General features: G+C 37.1%; 1 protein-coding gene across 1 annotated transcript in view; it reads right to left on the minus strand.

Annotated features, from left to right (window-relative positions):
* LOC131218044 (serine carboxypeptidase-like 18) overlaps positions 1 to 16,642 on the minus strand; it is an 89,213-nt gene that overhangs the window by 9,762 nt on the left and 62,809 nt on the right. The window contains exons 7-9 of the mRNA XM_058212726.1: positions 15,048 to 15,149; positions 13,073 to 13,153; positions 12,842 to 12,994 (exon numbers count right to left, since the gene is read on the minus strand). Of these exons, the coding sequence (XP_058068709.1) occupies positions 12,842 to 12,994; positions 13,073 to 13,153; positions 15,048 to 15,149 (336 nt within the window). The remainder of the gene's footprint in view (positions 1 to 12,841; positions 12,995 to 13,072; positions 13,154 to 15,047; positions 15,150 to 16,642) is intronic.

Genomic DNA, 16,642 nt, shown 5'->3' on the forward strand with positions numbered 1-16,642 from the left:
ATAAGCCAGCGGACAAGGCCCACTACTAAAACAGGAACAACCCAGGACTGTTGCTTGAAGAAGGTGCATGCCCAAAAAAAAATAAAGATAAAATAAAATAAAAACAACCACATTCGAATAAAGGGAAGAGAAAAAAAGTTAAAAAAGGGTCGAAAACCTACCCCAGATCTAGTCTGCACATTTCCCTCTCTCGTCGATGAGAATCAGGTGTTCGGCTACCGCAAGATCAATTACAGCTATCATAGATGTGGCCTAGAAATAGAAGAGTCACGATTGCCCCTAACCTTTCCCTCGAAACCTAGCCTGCATCGGAATTTTCAATTAGTAATGGAGCTCTCTTGTCGAAATTGATGGTAACCTTCTCCATTGCTTCCAATAATCAAGGGAAAAAGACAGTGGGGTTGCAGATGACCAATGCCATCATCTGACAACGAGAGAGACTCCTTTAATGTGGTGCTACAAGGAGAATTTGGTGTCTACACACCACTGGGGAAACAATCATGGGAGGAGATGGATTATGACTATCAGAGCGAGACAAGAGGGATGCCGATTCAAACCATCACAGGTAAGGGTTTGAAATCCCTCATTTAAAAAAATATTGTGGTCACAACAATGGCAGTCGCCGCTGTCGCTGTTACACCCTCTTTCTCAAGGATAGAGGTAGTTCGTCAGTGATAAACCTAAAAGGGGTTTTATTGTTCACAACCCCAATTGCAGGATCGTGATATAGTAATAACTCATGAGAACGAGGTCGAATCCACAGGGACTAAACTTGTACATACTCTGAAAAGAACTAGAACTAGAACTAGAAAAAGATCTAAATCTAAATATGGAATAAAAGAGAGTAATTGTGAAGGATTTATCAAATATCGAAAGTAAACTAGAGCCCCAAGGGTCCACTTGTAGTGATCAGGGAGCCCTCTTACTTGATTCAAGTACCACAATTGGAATTGGAGTCTTATCATATCCAATTGGAAGATATAACAATTAAGATCAAATTTGAACTTTCCTTGACCTAATTCTCAATGGAGGAGAATTGTGATAATTAGAAGAGATTTCATCACCAAACCATGCCCATGGGACAATGGCCAACAGCAGGATTTACCAATCCCACAATCTCAAAATCAAGAAAAGAAGCTACTCAAAGCTATTGTAAATCTACTATAATTTGAGTCACAATAAACCATTAAAAACTAAAAGTATTCCTTAAATATCAAATTAGAATTAAAGAAGGTTTAACATAAACATGAATCAAAGCAAGAGAAACATCTCATCACGCTACAAGCTTCACCTCTTAGCCCTATCTAAGAGGTTTAGCCAACCATAGACATGATTGGACCAAAGTCTCTTAAGAAAAACATGAAAACAATTAAGGAATAAGAAGAAAAACACTTGGCGATGGCTTCTCCACCCTTTTGCTCCACTCCTTAAACCCTATAAGATGCATAGGAACATCCTAGGGAGTCCTATTTATATTTGTGGAATTCCAATGAAATAAATCTCAATCCCTTAATGTATAAAACCTCTCTAGGAAAACAATCTTTTGTACACCTAAGTATGAATGAGTAGAATTAAGATACGAAAGTGGGGTTTTGAAAACTTAGAGCCGAACCACATAAGCAACCAATCAAGTAAATTCATTGTCCATTAAATCGAGCATAATTTGCATATCAAGTTTTTTAATGTGCTTAGTGAAAATTAACTTACTTCCTATACAAATACTATTAGTTCATCATGTTAGCCATACTCACCACCTCAAGATCAGTTTGAAACTCAAGTACTAATTTCGAACTTATTCCCTTTTCCTTCTTTTTCTAGTATTTGATTTTATATCGACAGTCAATTTTTTATTCATTCTTTTTATTTTTGCATTCTTTTCCATATTTTTCATTCTTTTTATTCTTTTTCATAACATCTTTGTCAATCTCCTATTTTTTTAACTGATTCTTTTCTTCTTTTAAGGTGGATAAAATTCTCTAAACTCGATTCTCACCATCTATTAATGATTCACATACTAACAATCAGAACTTCTAGCATGTCTTACAGAAGACAAATTGAATGCGTCTTATGATTTAGATTAACCTAATATTCAAACTATCTCTTAATCAATTAAGCGCAAGAACTTAGGTGATATATTACTTTATTGATCAAATTCTAACAATCCAAAATTCAATCTCTATTTTTATCATACTCAACGCATTCTTAAGTACACAATTCATCACTTCCCAAACAGATTTCAACTTGAAACATTGAAAATTTTTAAAATTTTTGCTCAAAACTGAGAAAACAATGATTAGTTCACCTAATCCCCCATCCCCAGCCGAAAAATCTACATTGTCCTCAATGTAAAAGAAATAAGCATGTAATGCAAAAGAGGCAATGAAAAGAGGACGGAAGTGATGGAAAGGAATACTTGAAGAAGGAATTTTGAGGCTTTTCGAATAGTCTTAGTGTGGCGATGGGTTAACATAAGAATTAAACCAAAAGAAAGCAAACTATCTTAAATAATGGAAAGTAAACTATCCTAAATAACGGAAAGCAAACCATCCTAATCTTAAATCATATGAAAGCAAATAAATCTACCTATACCTCCGTTAGACTAGGAGGTCAATCAGAGGTATTACATGTCCTCTGAATCAAATTTTTAACAAATGGCTTTAAATGATGTTTTAAATTCATTACCATTGTTTGGATTCCAAATCTCGACAACCCCATGAGAATAAACTTTATTAATAGTGAAAGGGCCGGTCCAACGAGATCGGAGTTTACCCGGAAAAGGTGTAACCGAGAATTATACAAAAGGACTTTCTGACATAGTGTGAATGATTTTCAAAGAATGCGATGGTCATGAAATACCTTCATCTTGTCCTTATAAATTCTCGAGTTCTCATATGCATCATTCCGAATTTCTTACAGTTCATTCAACTGAAGTTTGCGCAACGAGCCAGCGTTGTCCAAATTAGAATTCAAATTTTTAATCGGCTAGTAGGCCCTATGTTCCAACTCCACAGGCAAGTAGCAAACCTTCCCATAGACAAGTCTAAACGGAGACATTCCAATAGGGGTCTTAAATGCAGTAAGGTAAGCCCATAAAGCATCGGTCAATCAGACTAATCAGTCTTTATGGTTAGGGTTAACCGTTTTTTTCAAAATATGTTTAATTTTTCTATTGAAAATTTTGGCTTGCCCACTTGTTTGTGTGTGGTATAGAGTGCTCACTTTGTAGGAGATGTCATATTTATTCATTAAGTTCACAAATGGCCTATTACATAAATGAGAACTTCCATCACTAATGATGGCCCGAGGCATTCTAAACCGGGAAAGGATGTTCGCTTTTAAAAACTTAATGACTGTTTGATGATTATTGTTCTGGCACGGGATCACTTCGACCCATTTAGTGACATACTCTACCGCTAGCAAAATATACAAATTTCCAAAAGATTAAGGGAATGGTCCCATGAAATCGATGCCTCAGCAATCAAATACTTCAATGATCAGAATGAGGTTCAAAGGCATCATATTTAGACGGGACAATGATCCCAATTTCTGACAACGCTCAGAAGCTTTGCAAAACTCATGAGTGTCCTTGAACATAGTGGGCTAGTAAAACTTGCATTGCAGAATTTTGGTCATGGTCTTTTTAATAGAAAAGTGACTACCATAGGCCTAAGAATGACAGAAGGAGATGACACTTTGGTGTTTATTATCTGACATACATCTCCTTAAGATTTGGCCTAGGCAATATTTAAACAAATACGAATCATCCCAGAAGAATTTGCATACCTTAGTGAAAAAAAATTTCTTATCTTGCACAGTCCAATGTGTCTCCATGAAACCTGTGGCAAGATAATTAGCAATATCCACAAACTAAGTTGAATGGGAGACTTTAAACAGTTGTTCATTAGAGAACATGTCATTTATATTCATCGTCTCAAGGGAATCAGATAGGGTCAAGGCAAGAAAGATGGTCAGCCACTATGCTCTCTACTCCCTTCTTATATTTTATTTCCAAATCAAATTCTTAGAGTAGGAGGATCCATCTTATCAAGCCGGAGTTAGCATCATTCTTAAAAAGAAGATACTTGAGCGCCGCATGATCTTTGTAGATGACGATCTTGGATCCGATCAAGTAGTACCTAAATTTATCCACTTGTTAAGTAATTCACTTTGGCAAGATTTAGAGTTCTACTTGCATAGTGTATAACATGGGGCTTCTTCTATTTTCTCTGGCCTAACACTACCCCAAGAGCATAATCAGATGCATCACATATAATTTCAAAAGGAATGCTTCAATCGGGTGACTGTATGATAGGTGTAGTGGTTAACATGCCCTTAAGCTTAGAAAAAGCTTCCTAGCATTGCTCAGTCCACTCATATGATACATCATTTTGAAGTAGATTGCATAAAAGGATGAGAGAGATAACTAAAGTCCTTTATGAATCTCCTTTAAAATCCAGCGTATCCTAAAAAGGATCGCATGTCTCGTATGTTCTTGGGTGAAGGTAAGTTAGAGATAATATCAATCTTAGCCTTATCTACCTCAATTCCTTAGGAAAAGATGATATGTCCAATGACAATCCTCTTACAAACCATGAAATGACACTTCTCCCAATTTAGTACCAAATTCTTTTCCTCACATCGCTTCAGCACACATTTAAGATTCTCCAAACAATTGCCGAAGGATGGACCAAAGACAGAGAAGTCATTCATGAAGACCTCTAAATATTGCCCCACCACGTCAGAAAAAATACTCATTACCCATCACTGAAAAGTGGTGGGGGCATTACATAGTCCAAATGGCATCCTTCGATAAGCAAAGGTGTCAAAGGGACATGTGAATGTAGTCTTTACCTGATCTTCAAGGGCTATCTCTATCTGGTTATAACTCGAATATCTGTCAAGAAATAGTAATATGAGTGACCAGCTAACCTTTCCAAGATTTGATCAATAAAGGGTAAAGGAAAGTGGTCCTTCCTTGTGACAATATTCATTTTCCTATAGTCAATGAACATTCTATAACCAGTAGTAACTCTAGTTAGTAAGAGTTAATTATCGGCATTGGCTACGATGGTGATTTCGGACTTCTTAGGAACCACCTGAGTTGGACTCACCCATTGGCTATCAGATATAGGGTATATGATACCCACATCCAATGGCCTAAGAATTTTGGCATTAACCACTTCCTTCATATTTGGATTTAAACTATGTTGTGGTTACCAGGAGTTCTTCGCATTATCTTCTAAATAAATGTCGTAAGTACAAATCAAATGATCAATTCCCTCAAGGTCCACAAGCGACCATTCAAGGGCTCCTTTGTGCTCAATGAGAGTAGAAATAAGCATACTCTCCTGTTCTCGTTCAAAGTGGGAAGAAATCATCCCCAGGTATATCTCGTCTTGACCTAAATAGACATATTTCATATCAGAGAGCAAAGGTTTTAGGTAAAGCTTCGGTGCCTTAAGGTTACACGGTAGAGACACTATATCCATTTGGGGTCATTCTTCAAATTATGGCCTCCACCGGTCAACTTCAAGTACCGGCACAATATCAAGCATGACATCCGTCTCCCTAATCATATTATCATCTAAATCACGGGAGTGAGCCAAGCACGTCTTTAGAGGGTCAAATGATAATATCATCAGAGTTCTATCTTCCACGAAAGAATCAATCAAGTTAATATCATGAGCATCATCATAATCATCCTCTACCCGTTTAATCATATTGAAAAAGATATTGAGCTCCAATGTCATATTCTCAAAAGACATTCATAACTTTATTCTTACAATTGATGATTACATTTGATGTAGCAAAGAATGGGTGACCAAGGATGACAAGAGTTTGAGTGCTCATATCCACGATGGGTTGAGTATCCAAGACGATAAAATCTATTGGATAGTAGAATTTGTCAACCTGGACCAACACATCCTTAACTATCCCTCTCGGCACACGAACTGAGCAATCGGCCAATTGTAATATAGTCCGGGTAGGTTTTAATTCACCTAGACCTAGTTATTCATAGACCAAGTATGGGATCAGATTTACGCTTGCTCCTAAGTCAAGAAGTGTATGCTCAATATGGTAATTCCCAATTACATAGGCGATGGTTGGGATACCAGGATCTTTGTACTTCTATAGCACATCTTGCTTTAAGATGACACTAACTTTTTCTGTTAAGAAGATTTTCTTTTAAATGTTTTGCCGTCTTTTGGTCATACATAAATCTTTCAAAAATTTGACATATGAAGGTATCTGTTTTATGGCATTTAGTAGAGAAATGTTGACCTTCACTTAAGCACTTCTAGAATATCCTAAGAGTTAGAGAGAGATTTTGGTGCTATCAACTATTGGGGAAATGGAGCAATCAGTTTGCTTTGAAGTTCCGATTCTACCCCATGTAGAGCATTGCTAGGTCTATCAGTCTCATCTACATCTGGGTCCTTAGGCTTCTCAGCCCTTACTAGAATAGATTTGTCAATTATCTTCCCACTCTTAAGAGTGGTGATAGACTTAGCTTGTTTCATTATATTTAAAGAGTTTGGTTCACTAACTCTGTATTGTGGTTTAGGATTGGGGATAGGTTGGGCTGGAAGCATCCATTTCTCCATAACTATAATGTGTGAGTCTATCTTTTTTATAGCCTTTGTGAGTTCTTATAAGGCTTGAAGAGCACTTTTCTGGATGAGCTCTTGAGGATTTTGAACCAATTCCTCTTAAGGTTTTCCTTGATTTAAGAATTGATTAGAGATTCCTTGAGGTGTAACAAATTGTCAATTCCTCAAACTGAAATTCGGATGATTTCTCCAGCTGGAGTTATATGTGTTCGAAGTGAGTCCCTTGAAAGGCCTTTGGTAGTTGTTTACGGCATTCGATTGTTCATTTAATATTTCTTAAAATGCAGGTATTGTTGAAAAAATTTCAGTTGTATGAATGTTACAAGCACAAATACCGCAGACAACTTCCTTATCCTCATCCTTCCTAAGTTCCATAGCTTTGAGTTTCCTTGTGAGACTGGCCACTTTAGCATTGATATCATCTTCCTCTTTTAAAAGATATATTCCACCTCTCTACTTTGATTGAGTAAGCTTAGACTTGATGCTCGTTCTTAGGGAGATGTCTCATGATTATGTGGTTTCAATAAGTTTATCAAAGTTATCCCACACTTCATCAACATCTTTGTTCAAGAATTCCCCATTGCACATTGTCTCGACAAATTGGTGCATGGAAGATCTCAGTCTTTCATGGAAGAAATTTGTTATGCGCTACATTTCAAAACCGTGTTATGGGCATGAACTGATAAGATCCTTGAACCGCTCACAACATTGGAAGAATGTTTCATCTTCCCTTTGGGAGAAGTTCATGATTGAATTTCTGATGACGTTTGTTTTATGATATGGGAAGAATTTCTTTATGAACTCCCTTGTCATGTCATTCCATTTACCAATAGATTGTGAACGTAGTGAATGTAACCACGTCTTAACATTTTCTTTCAGGGAAGGGAAGAGTTTCAGCCAGATTGTGTCCTCAGACACATTAGGAAAGTATAAAGTAGTTATGATCTCATCATACTCTTTCAAGTATAAATATGGATTCTCATATTCAAGTCCAAGGAACTTTGGAAGGTGTTGGATCACTCCTGGCTTGATATATATGTTTCCTATATATTTCTGAAAAAACCATGCAGGAAGGGATGCTCACCCTCGCCGGTTACAAATAATCTCGTAAAGTACGAGGTGGGGGTGCTCGATACACCTCGTTCTCATCCTGGATTTCCTTCACCCTAGGTTGGGGTGGATTTGGAGGTTGATTGGCAAGTTGATTTGTAGCCATAACTTCGGTGAACTTTGTGGATCTTGAGTGGTATGTAATCCTGTGATGGATTGATAACCCCTCAATCAATTCTCTTTCACTCAAGAGACTTCGAGTGTTGTCGCGGACCCACTTGGGCATGAAACACTCTCAACCCTCAATTTCAGAACCTAACCTAAACCTAAAAAGAAAAAGGGAAATAGAAATTTAGAAATAGAAAGAGAGAATTAGAAATAAGTTACCAAATTAGAAGTTTTTATGTTAGGATCCTGTAAAAGAAAAAGGAAAGTGAATTAGTTTCTAAAAAGAGAAATAGAAAGTTTTTAAAAATAGAAAGATGGGTTAGTTTCTAAAAATAAATTAGGAAAGTTTCTAAAAAAAATAACCTAGTTTTCAAAAAATGAAAAAGAAAAGTTTCTAAAAACAAATTAGGAAAGTTTCTAAACATAGAAAAAGAAAAATAAGTTAGTTTCTAAAACAAGAACTAAGAAAGCAACCTAGTTTCTAAAAAAAATAAAAAATAAATAAATAAAAAGAAGAAAAAGGAAAGTTTCTAAAAATAAAAAGATAAGTTAGTTTCCAAAAAGAAAAGAAAATGGAAAGTTTGTAAAAATAGAAAGATAAGTAAGTTTCTAAAAAAGAAAAAGGAAAGTAAACTAGTTTCTAAAAGAGAAAAAGAAAAGGAAATTAGTTTCTAAAAACAGACTAAGAAAGTTTCTAAAAATAGATTAGGAAAATTTCTATCCTAGAATTAGAAAGTTAATTAGTTCTAAAAACAGAAAATGAAAGTTTGAAAACTTAGAAATAGAAAGCTAAGTTAATTTTTAAAATAATTCAGAAAAAACCCTAACCTAAAAATAAAAAGTGAAAAAATCTTAATCTTAAACTAATTCCAAAACTATTTAACCTTAGAAAAACGCAACCGTTAGTCCCTGGCAGTGGCGCTAAAAACTTATTCACAACCCCAAGTGTAGGGTCACGATATAATAATAACTCGTGAGAACGAGGTCGAATCCACATGGACTTAACTTGTACGTATTCTGAAAAGAACTAGAACTAGAAAAAGATCTAAATCTAAATATGGAATAAAAGAGAATAATTGTGAAGGATTTATCAAATATCAAAAGTGAACTAGAGCGCCAAGGATCCACTTGTAGCGATCAGGGAGCCATCTTACTTGATTCAAGTACCAAAATAGGAATTGGAGTCCTATCCTATCCAATTGGGAGATATAACAATTAAGATCAAATTTGAACTTTCCTTGACCTAATTCTCAATGGAGGAGAATTGTGATAATTGGAAGGGATTCTATCACCAAACCATGCCCATGGGACGATGGCTAACAACAGGATTTACTAATTCCACAATCTCAAAATAAGGAAAAGAAGATACCTAAAGTTATTACAGATCTACTGTAATTTGAGTCACAATAAACCATTAAAAATTGAAAGTATTCTTTAAATATCAAATTAGAATCATAGATGGTTTAACATAAACATGAATCAAAGTAAGAGAAACATCCCATCACGCTACAAGCTTCACCTCTTACCCCTAAGTAAGAGGTTTTACCAACCATAGATATGATTAGACCAAAATCTCTTAAGAAAAATATGAAAACAACTGAGGAAAGAAAGAAATAAAAAAACTTTGGGCATTGGTTTCTCCACCCTTTTACTCCACTCCTTAAACCCTAAAAGATGTCTAGGAACATCCTAGGGATTCCTATTTATAGTTGTGGAACTCTAACTTTCACACCTAATTGGAAAACTCTAGAAACCGCATCAAATTTATGCAGTTTGCTAAAATAGATTACACTCTACGCAGTTTTCCAAAATAGAATTCACTCTGCGTAATTTCACAGAATGACCCAAAGTTTCAGAATATGCCTTTTGAAGACAATTTCAGGATTCCTTTTCTTCACTTCAAATCTTTAATTCTCTTTATTCCTTACTTAGTTTTCTTAGATATTTGGCATGTGAATTCTTCAATCTTGGTCTCCTAAAATCCATCCCTTGCCTTGGTTATTCTTGAGCATCAAATCCATGCTTTTAGCATCTTTTTCAATCCAAGCTCTTAAATTCGCCTTGCAACACAAACATGAGTAAAATAGAACATTAAGCATTATCATGTTTATAAAACCAAGATATAAATGGGGGATAATATGTAATATTTGACCCTCAACATTTATCCCCAACTATAAGCCGGAATCCGATCCCCTTGATTTTGAATATTCGATTGTCCTAGTTGTTAACTATAATTTTCAACAGTTGTTGGGTTCCCTCCTCTTTTTTATGTCATCTCTAGTTGGTAGTGGTACTTTCAAAATTAGGTTACCTTGGATTTAGGATTCTGAAGATTCAGATACCGGATTCACAAGTCTGACAACAATAGCGACATATGCCACTAATGGAGGCTGGATGATAAAAACAGGTACAGAGTAAAAAGAAAAACAATAGCTTGATCTGAGTTTGGTTATACCGTGATCAAAACATAAATCAAGCCTGAAGGATTAAAGCACAAGTTCAACAATCTCGACAGCTCCACCATAGTTGATGCACAGTAGGTTCTGATACCAACTGTACACTATATGTGGAATTACAAAGGACCGTGTTATGCATCAAGTATATAGATCAAGTAAACTGAGTATATGACATACCTGATTAGGACGTCATCGCTATATGCTTGATGTCATAGTCTTTCGTACCTTACACCCTTAGAGAAGCACACGGATGGGAATGGAAGCTTCTGTTGTATGTAGGATTGGGGACCCAGCCCTGTTTATATAATCTAGAGGGTTGAGGAATTTGAAACCCAATGAAACTCCTCTCCCTAAGTCTCCACACGAATTTGGTAATCCCAGTCCCATTAGAATACTGTGTGTGATACAGTTGTAGCGCACCACCCCTTACGTGATTTTAAATGCATCACAACTTATTGGGATCCATTGGTATTCCCGATCACACTATCCAACCCATAGTACAATCCAGACCATTGATAAATATGGCCCACCTTATAGAATTCTTACAAAGGGGTGTTAAGATGGAAATGCAGTAATCTGAGGAAAGAATGAAGAATGAGACCATCAAAATCAAGAGGCATGCTCATAGGATCCTTACTCTTGCTTCGATGGTAGACTCTCAGGAGTTTCAACACCCGGTCAAGGGTTCGAGTATCCATAGGTGGTGAAATCCCACTAGCGTGAGTGTGTGGGGGGTGTGTGTGCATGTGTTATAAAATAATTATAAAAATTAAAAAAAAAAAAAGAAAAAAAAAAGAGGAGGCATGCTCATATATGTGTGTGTGTGTGTGTTTGTGTGCTCACCTGCATACTTTCTTAGGTGAGCACTCATGCGCACCTTTGAACACGTGTCATGGTCACCGAATCTGAATGGTCCACGTGATGCAGCACCCCTTGAAATCTCACAAGCCCAACCTTCAGCCTAATACAAAACTCTGGTGGGTCATGACAAAAGGAAACAGTTTCCTTCCTTGATTTGCATTTCTCTTTGCTATAGCCCACTAGAGTTTTGGATCGAGCTTAAAATTGGGCCCATAAAGTTTCAAGGGGTGATGCATCACGTGGACCATTCAGATTCTGTGACCATGACATGTGTGGAAAGGTGCGCACGAGTGCTCCATATATATATATATATATATATATATGGAAAAGGTACTATGCGCTCGAGCTAATGGGACCGTCCCATGAGGTCGAGCTGTGTGGGCCCCACCGTGATGCGTTTCGAACATCTACCCCATCAGCCAAATGCACCATTCCATCATGGGCCTAGGTCTCAAAAATCAAGTCAATCTGTTGCTTGTGTGGGCCACACCACATACAGAAGTGGGGAGGGGCCGTGCACCATTAAAACATTCATAATCATTTTTTGGGCCAACCAAGATGTGGTTTGCTAATCCAGCCCATCCATTATGTGTGTCCCACATGGATGAGGGTTTAGACCAAGTTTCAGCAGCATTCAAAACTCAGGTGGGCCCCACCAAGTGCTTTTATATGTTTTTGGCATGTGTTCACATGATTTTAGATGGTATGGCCCACTTAAGTTTCGTATATGGCTGATTTTTGGGATATCCCTTAATTTAGAGGGGACCCATCAAATGCACAGTGTTGATGGTCGACATGCATCACGGCGGGGCCCACACAGCTCGACCTCACGGGAGCTTATCGTGAGGTTGAGCGCATAGTACTTTTTCCCATATATATATATATATATATATATATATTGTGTGCAGGCGTACGCCGGCACAAGCTTCCCATGAGGTCGAGCTTTGTAGGCCCCACTGTGATGTGTGATGGACATGTATCCCATTAATCATATACACCTTTCACACTTTCATGGTGAGCCATAGGCCTAAAAATTAGGCATCCAGGGCCACACTACATACAACAATTGAGAGTAGATGCCCGCCCATTGAAACCTTCCTGATCGTATATAGGGCCCACTGAGACGTGATTTAAACATTCAACCCATCCATTATGTGTGTCCTACTTGGAATGGTACTATAAGGTCGACCTCATGGGAAGCTTCCCAATAAGGTTGAGCTCTATGGGCTCCACTATGATACCTGTTCAATGGACATATATCCCATTAATCAAATGCACCCTTCCGTGGTGAGCCATGGGCCTAAAATTAGGCAAATCCATGATTTAAATGGGCTGCACCACATAAAACAGTTGAGAGTGGAATGGCATCACTCAATCAATAACACACGCATATCTTAGGTCTAACTAAAGTTATGGCCCTTGATACAGTGGAATGGCAAAACAACATACATGTTTCCAACTTGATTAATTGTGAGAAGGCTTCAATGATGATGATGATGATGAATTATAGTAAATAATTTAAAATTTTTTATTTTAGCAAGATTTTCCCAATAATAGCCTAAGGAAAAACCCAAAATTTGAAAATCTCTCAAGAAATTCCCTAGAAACGGGACTTGTGGCTATGGTTCACACCTACATATGCACAGATTGAGAGAGAGAGAGAGAGAGAGAGAGAGAGAGAGAGAGAGAGAGTACCCTACACCCAAGAGTAGGAAGGGGATCTGGGAGGAGGAGCGCTCTAGAATTCTCTTTAAGAGATCTTCCGTGTTCCAATGTATCTTTTGGCTTTGGAGATGCAAAGGGGCATTTGGGCTCCAAAATGTGAACGGAATTAAGTCCTGTAATGCACTGTACATCACAAAGATCGAGTCCACAGTCCATTCCAATAAGAAACAACAAGAGAACCGGAGGCAAGTTCATTATTACCTTATTTACTGCCTCAAGATCCTCTGAACATTTAAAATTGCTAGCCTTTGCATAAACTCCTCTACAACTTTTCTTGGTTGACTGGCATGATGAAGCAAAATAAAGACAACATCTATTAGAAGTGATATATGTACCCACCCCTTTTTACACCCATCTTGCGTTTTGAAAATTAAATAATGATAAATTTGCATATGTGAATAGTCACTCTCCGACTTAATGTGGATGAGATCCACCAAATCCATCAAGTGGGCCACCTCATGTTAGGACTTGATCTTAAACATCACACTCGTCCAAAACTCTAGTGAGCCTTAGAATATGTAAAATATTCCGATAAAACCTTTAAATTCACTTGTAATCCACTTGAGTTTCAGAATAACATGACTTTTAGAGAGTACTTTCATCTTGGTGAGAAGAATCCAGAGTACATTGGATCGCATATACAAACTAAGTGGACCACACAGACAACTAACGGTTGGCATCTTATCCTAACTCTTTCGATGGTGTAGCCTACTTATGTTTTGGATTGACCCAAAATATGAAGAATATGAGGTAGTGCATCTTATCTACGATGCAATTCATTACAATAAAAATATTAAAAGAAAATAAAAGAAAAGAAAAAACCAATTTATTGGACAACCATTTGATTGTTAGCTATTATTACAATGTTATTAGTGGTCAATGAATAGCTCGTCATATAGCCTGTATGGTAAAATAAAAACGCTTTTAAAAGGTGAAAAATAGAAATTAATCTTTATCAATCAAATGAAGGAAGATGCAGAACAAGGCAATTCCAAGTGCTGGTGTAAGTCTTATCTCAAACATGCATTGCAGTTCTCTTCCCACTGTGTTTTGTTGTCATGTGTACCGGATGATGTCCACCGTTAATTTGAAATTTCAATTTTCTCAAGTTCTTGTTGAAATATGGAGCCACATCTGGACAGGGCCGCTCGACCAGTCGAGTGGCCCACTCAACCAGTCGAGGGTTCGCTAGACTCAAAGTCCAGCGAGCTGCAATTTTTGGTGTCCGAAGTGCTCGACCAGTCGAGGGTCCGCTCGACCGGCCGAGGTTACGCAGAGTCGTTTGCGGCTTTGATGAGGACTACGTAAATTTGATACAGTTTTTGGCAAGGTGCAGAATGGAAGTTGCCTAAAATATAAATATGGGTCATACGGTTATTCTAGGGTATGGAAAAGGGTTTTCTAAGCAAGACTAAGGGTTTTCTCTATGCATGGGAGCATCAAGAAGAGGTTAGTATATTATATGTAATCTCGTTTTCTTCATAGTGGAAGTTTGCACCCGTGGTTTTTTACTCTTGTTGGGGTTTTTCCACGTATATTCTGTGTTGTAGTTTGTTTGGTATACTTTGATTCTATTTCTAGATTATATTTCTTTCTTTTTATCATTTTATGGGTGCGACTAGAGATTGGATCTCAGTTCCCTAGCATTGTTGGCGTGCTACGCAGCAGTTCTCACGTCCGCCCTTCACTTGAGTTTTCTACTAGATGGATCATGGCCCAAAAATCCCCTCAATAGGGCATCCTAGCCGTTAAATTTGTTCTCTACCAATCCATCAAGATTTATAATAAAAAATTTAAAAAAATAAAAAGAAAAAAAAAAAGAGTTCCAAATCGGTGGATGCTAGCTTCCTACCCGTAGATTTTTGGACATGGTCCATCCTGGGACTATCGTATCTGACCAACGGTCCAGATATGAACTGTGCATTTGTACAGATCGTTAATAGATGTTTCCCTGTCGAATGTGAACGACGTTAACAATCTTGTATACGAATATCACTTTTATCTGGTGGTCAACGTGAGTTTCGTAACATGGCCCCACACATGATAAGTCAAAAAGAAGAGGGGACAATATCATTTGGCCATGCAGATACGTAGTCCTCATCGTGGATGGAAAAACAAAGAACGGTCTCACAATCAAACTGAAACAAGCTTGAAGGGTTTAGTGGAAACGGATTACCTCATAGAGTTCGTTCGATATAAGACCCATCCCATGGGCGTACGGTACAAATGAGCCCTCATCTATTACTCTATCCATCTTGGGGTTTCCGAGAAAATAACCCTGCAAGCAATTCCATTTTATAATATTTTAAATTAAGGGGAGAGAGAGAGAGAGAGAGAGAGAGAGAGAGAGAGAGAGAGATGCGAGCTCGCACATGTGATATACTTAATAGGCATGATGGTCAAACGCCCGCCACATTGTCAAAAGGGTTGGGGTCCTCCTCAGGTTGACTGGGACACACATGTGTGGACTTAAGTAATTTTTAGTGCCACGTGTGTGAGGAGTATTTTAATCTTTTGGCCAATCAACTAGAATTAAAAATAAAAAATTGCACTTTTTGTTTAGAGAGATTTAAAGAGTAATATTTGGAAGTTTTCTTTCTTGGAGAAAAAATAGTAAAAAGAGAAAAGAAGAAGGGGTTTTGTAGAAGAGAAGATTAAGAAGCTTCTATTACCAAAATCTTCGTATTCGGATTTGCAAGGATCCATTCACAATGTTGGTTTCTTCAATTGTCTTTTTTAAGGGTTGTGTTAGGAATTTTCTACATTTTCTAGTCGGTGAGAAATTCATTTTCTTTCATTATTACTTATAATCCATCATTAGATGATGTAGTTTGGGTATCCAAGAGAAGTCTCTTGATGATTGTACTTCCATTATTTTTATTATAGTGAATTTGCGTTGCACTAGGTCTCGTGATTTTTCTTTCACATTGAAGGGTTTTCTTTGTAAAAAATCTCAGTGTCTCTTGCATCCTATATGTTTGATGATTTGTTTGTTTGTGCTAAAAATGATTTTATCTACTAAATATTGTATATTGTTAATCCCATCGATTTGCACACAAAAAGAAAAGTTGTGTGGTTTTCCAACAAGTGTTATCAGAGTTCCGAGTTTTTATTTCGTGTGTGAATCATGAAAGCAAGCACAAGTCAAATGGTTAGCTTGAATGGAAACAATTGGATGATTTGAAAAGCAAAGATAGAATATTTATTGTATTACAAAGTTTTGTATGCACCCGTTAAAAGTGATGGGGCCAAACTGAAATATATTAACAATGATGAGTGAAAGAAATTGGACTGGAAAAACGTTGGATTTATTCAGCAATGGTTGGATGATGGTGTCTTTTATTATACGTCTTTAGAAACATTGACATAATTATTTTGAAAGAAATTGAAAGTGTTGTATGAGAGAGAGTGCGGGCAACAAGGCTTTCTTGATTAGGAAGCTTGTGAATTTGAAATATAAATAAGGAAGCTTAATTGCAGAGCATTTGAATGAAATCCAAAGTACCATGTACAAACTAAAATCCCCATTGCACACACTCTTTTTAAACTCACCTCTAGATCGTCTGTGTTTAGGGAACTTTGCTATTGCCCATGAAGTTCTTTTGTGTGGGACTTTGTGTTGTCCAATCCGTTGATCTGATATCCTGACCGGCCCCATCAATGACATGCTACACCAAAATCTTCCAAATTGGAGGATCTTAACTGTACAATTTTTGGCTTTTTCTCCTATTGATTGTGAACTGTTGGTGTATTTCTTAACCATCTATTTTC

Source organism: Magnolia sinica, chromosome 11 (assembly GCF_029962835.1).
Source record: "Magnolia sinica isolate HGM2019 chromosome 11, MsV1, whole genome shotgun sequence".
Lineage (NCBI taxonomy): Eukaryota > Viridiplantae > Streptophyta > Magnoliopsida > Magnoliales > Magnoliaceae > Magnolia > Magnolia sinica.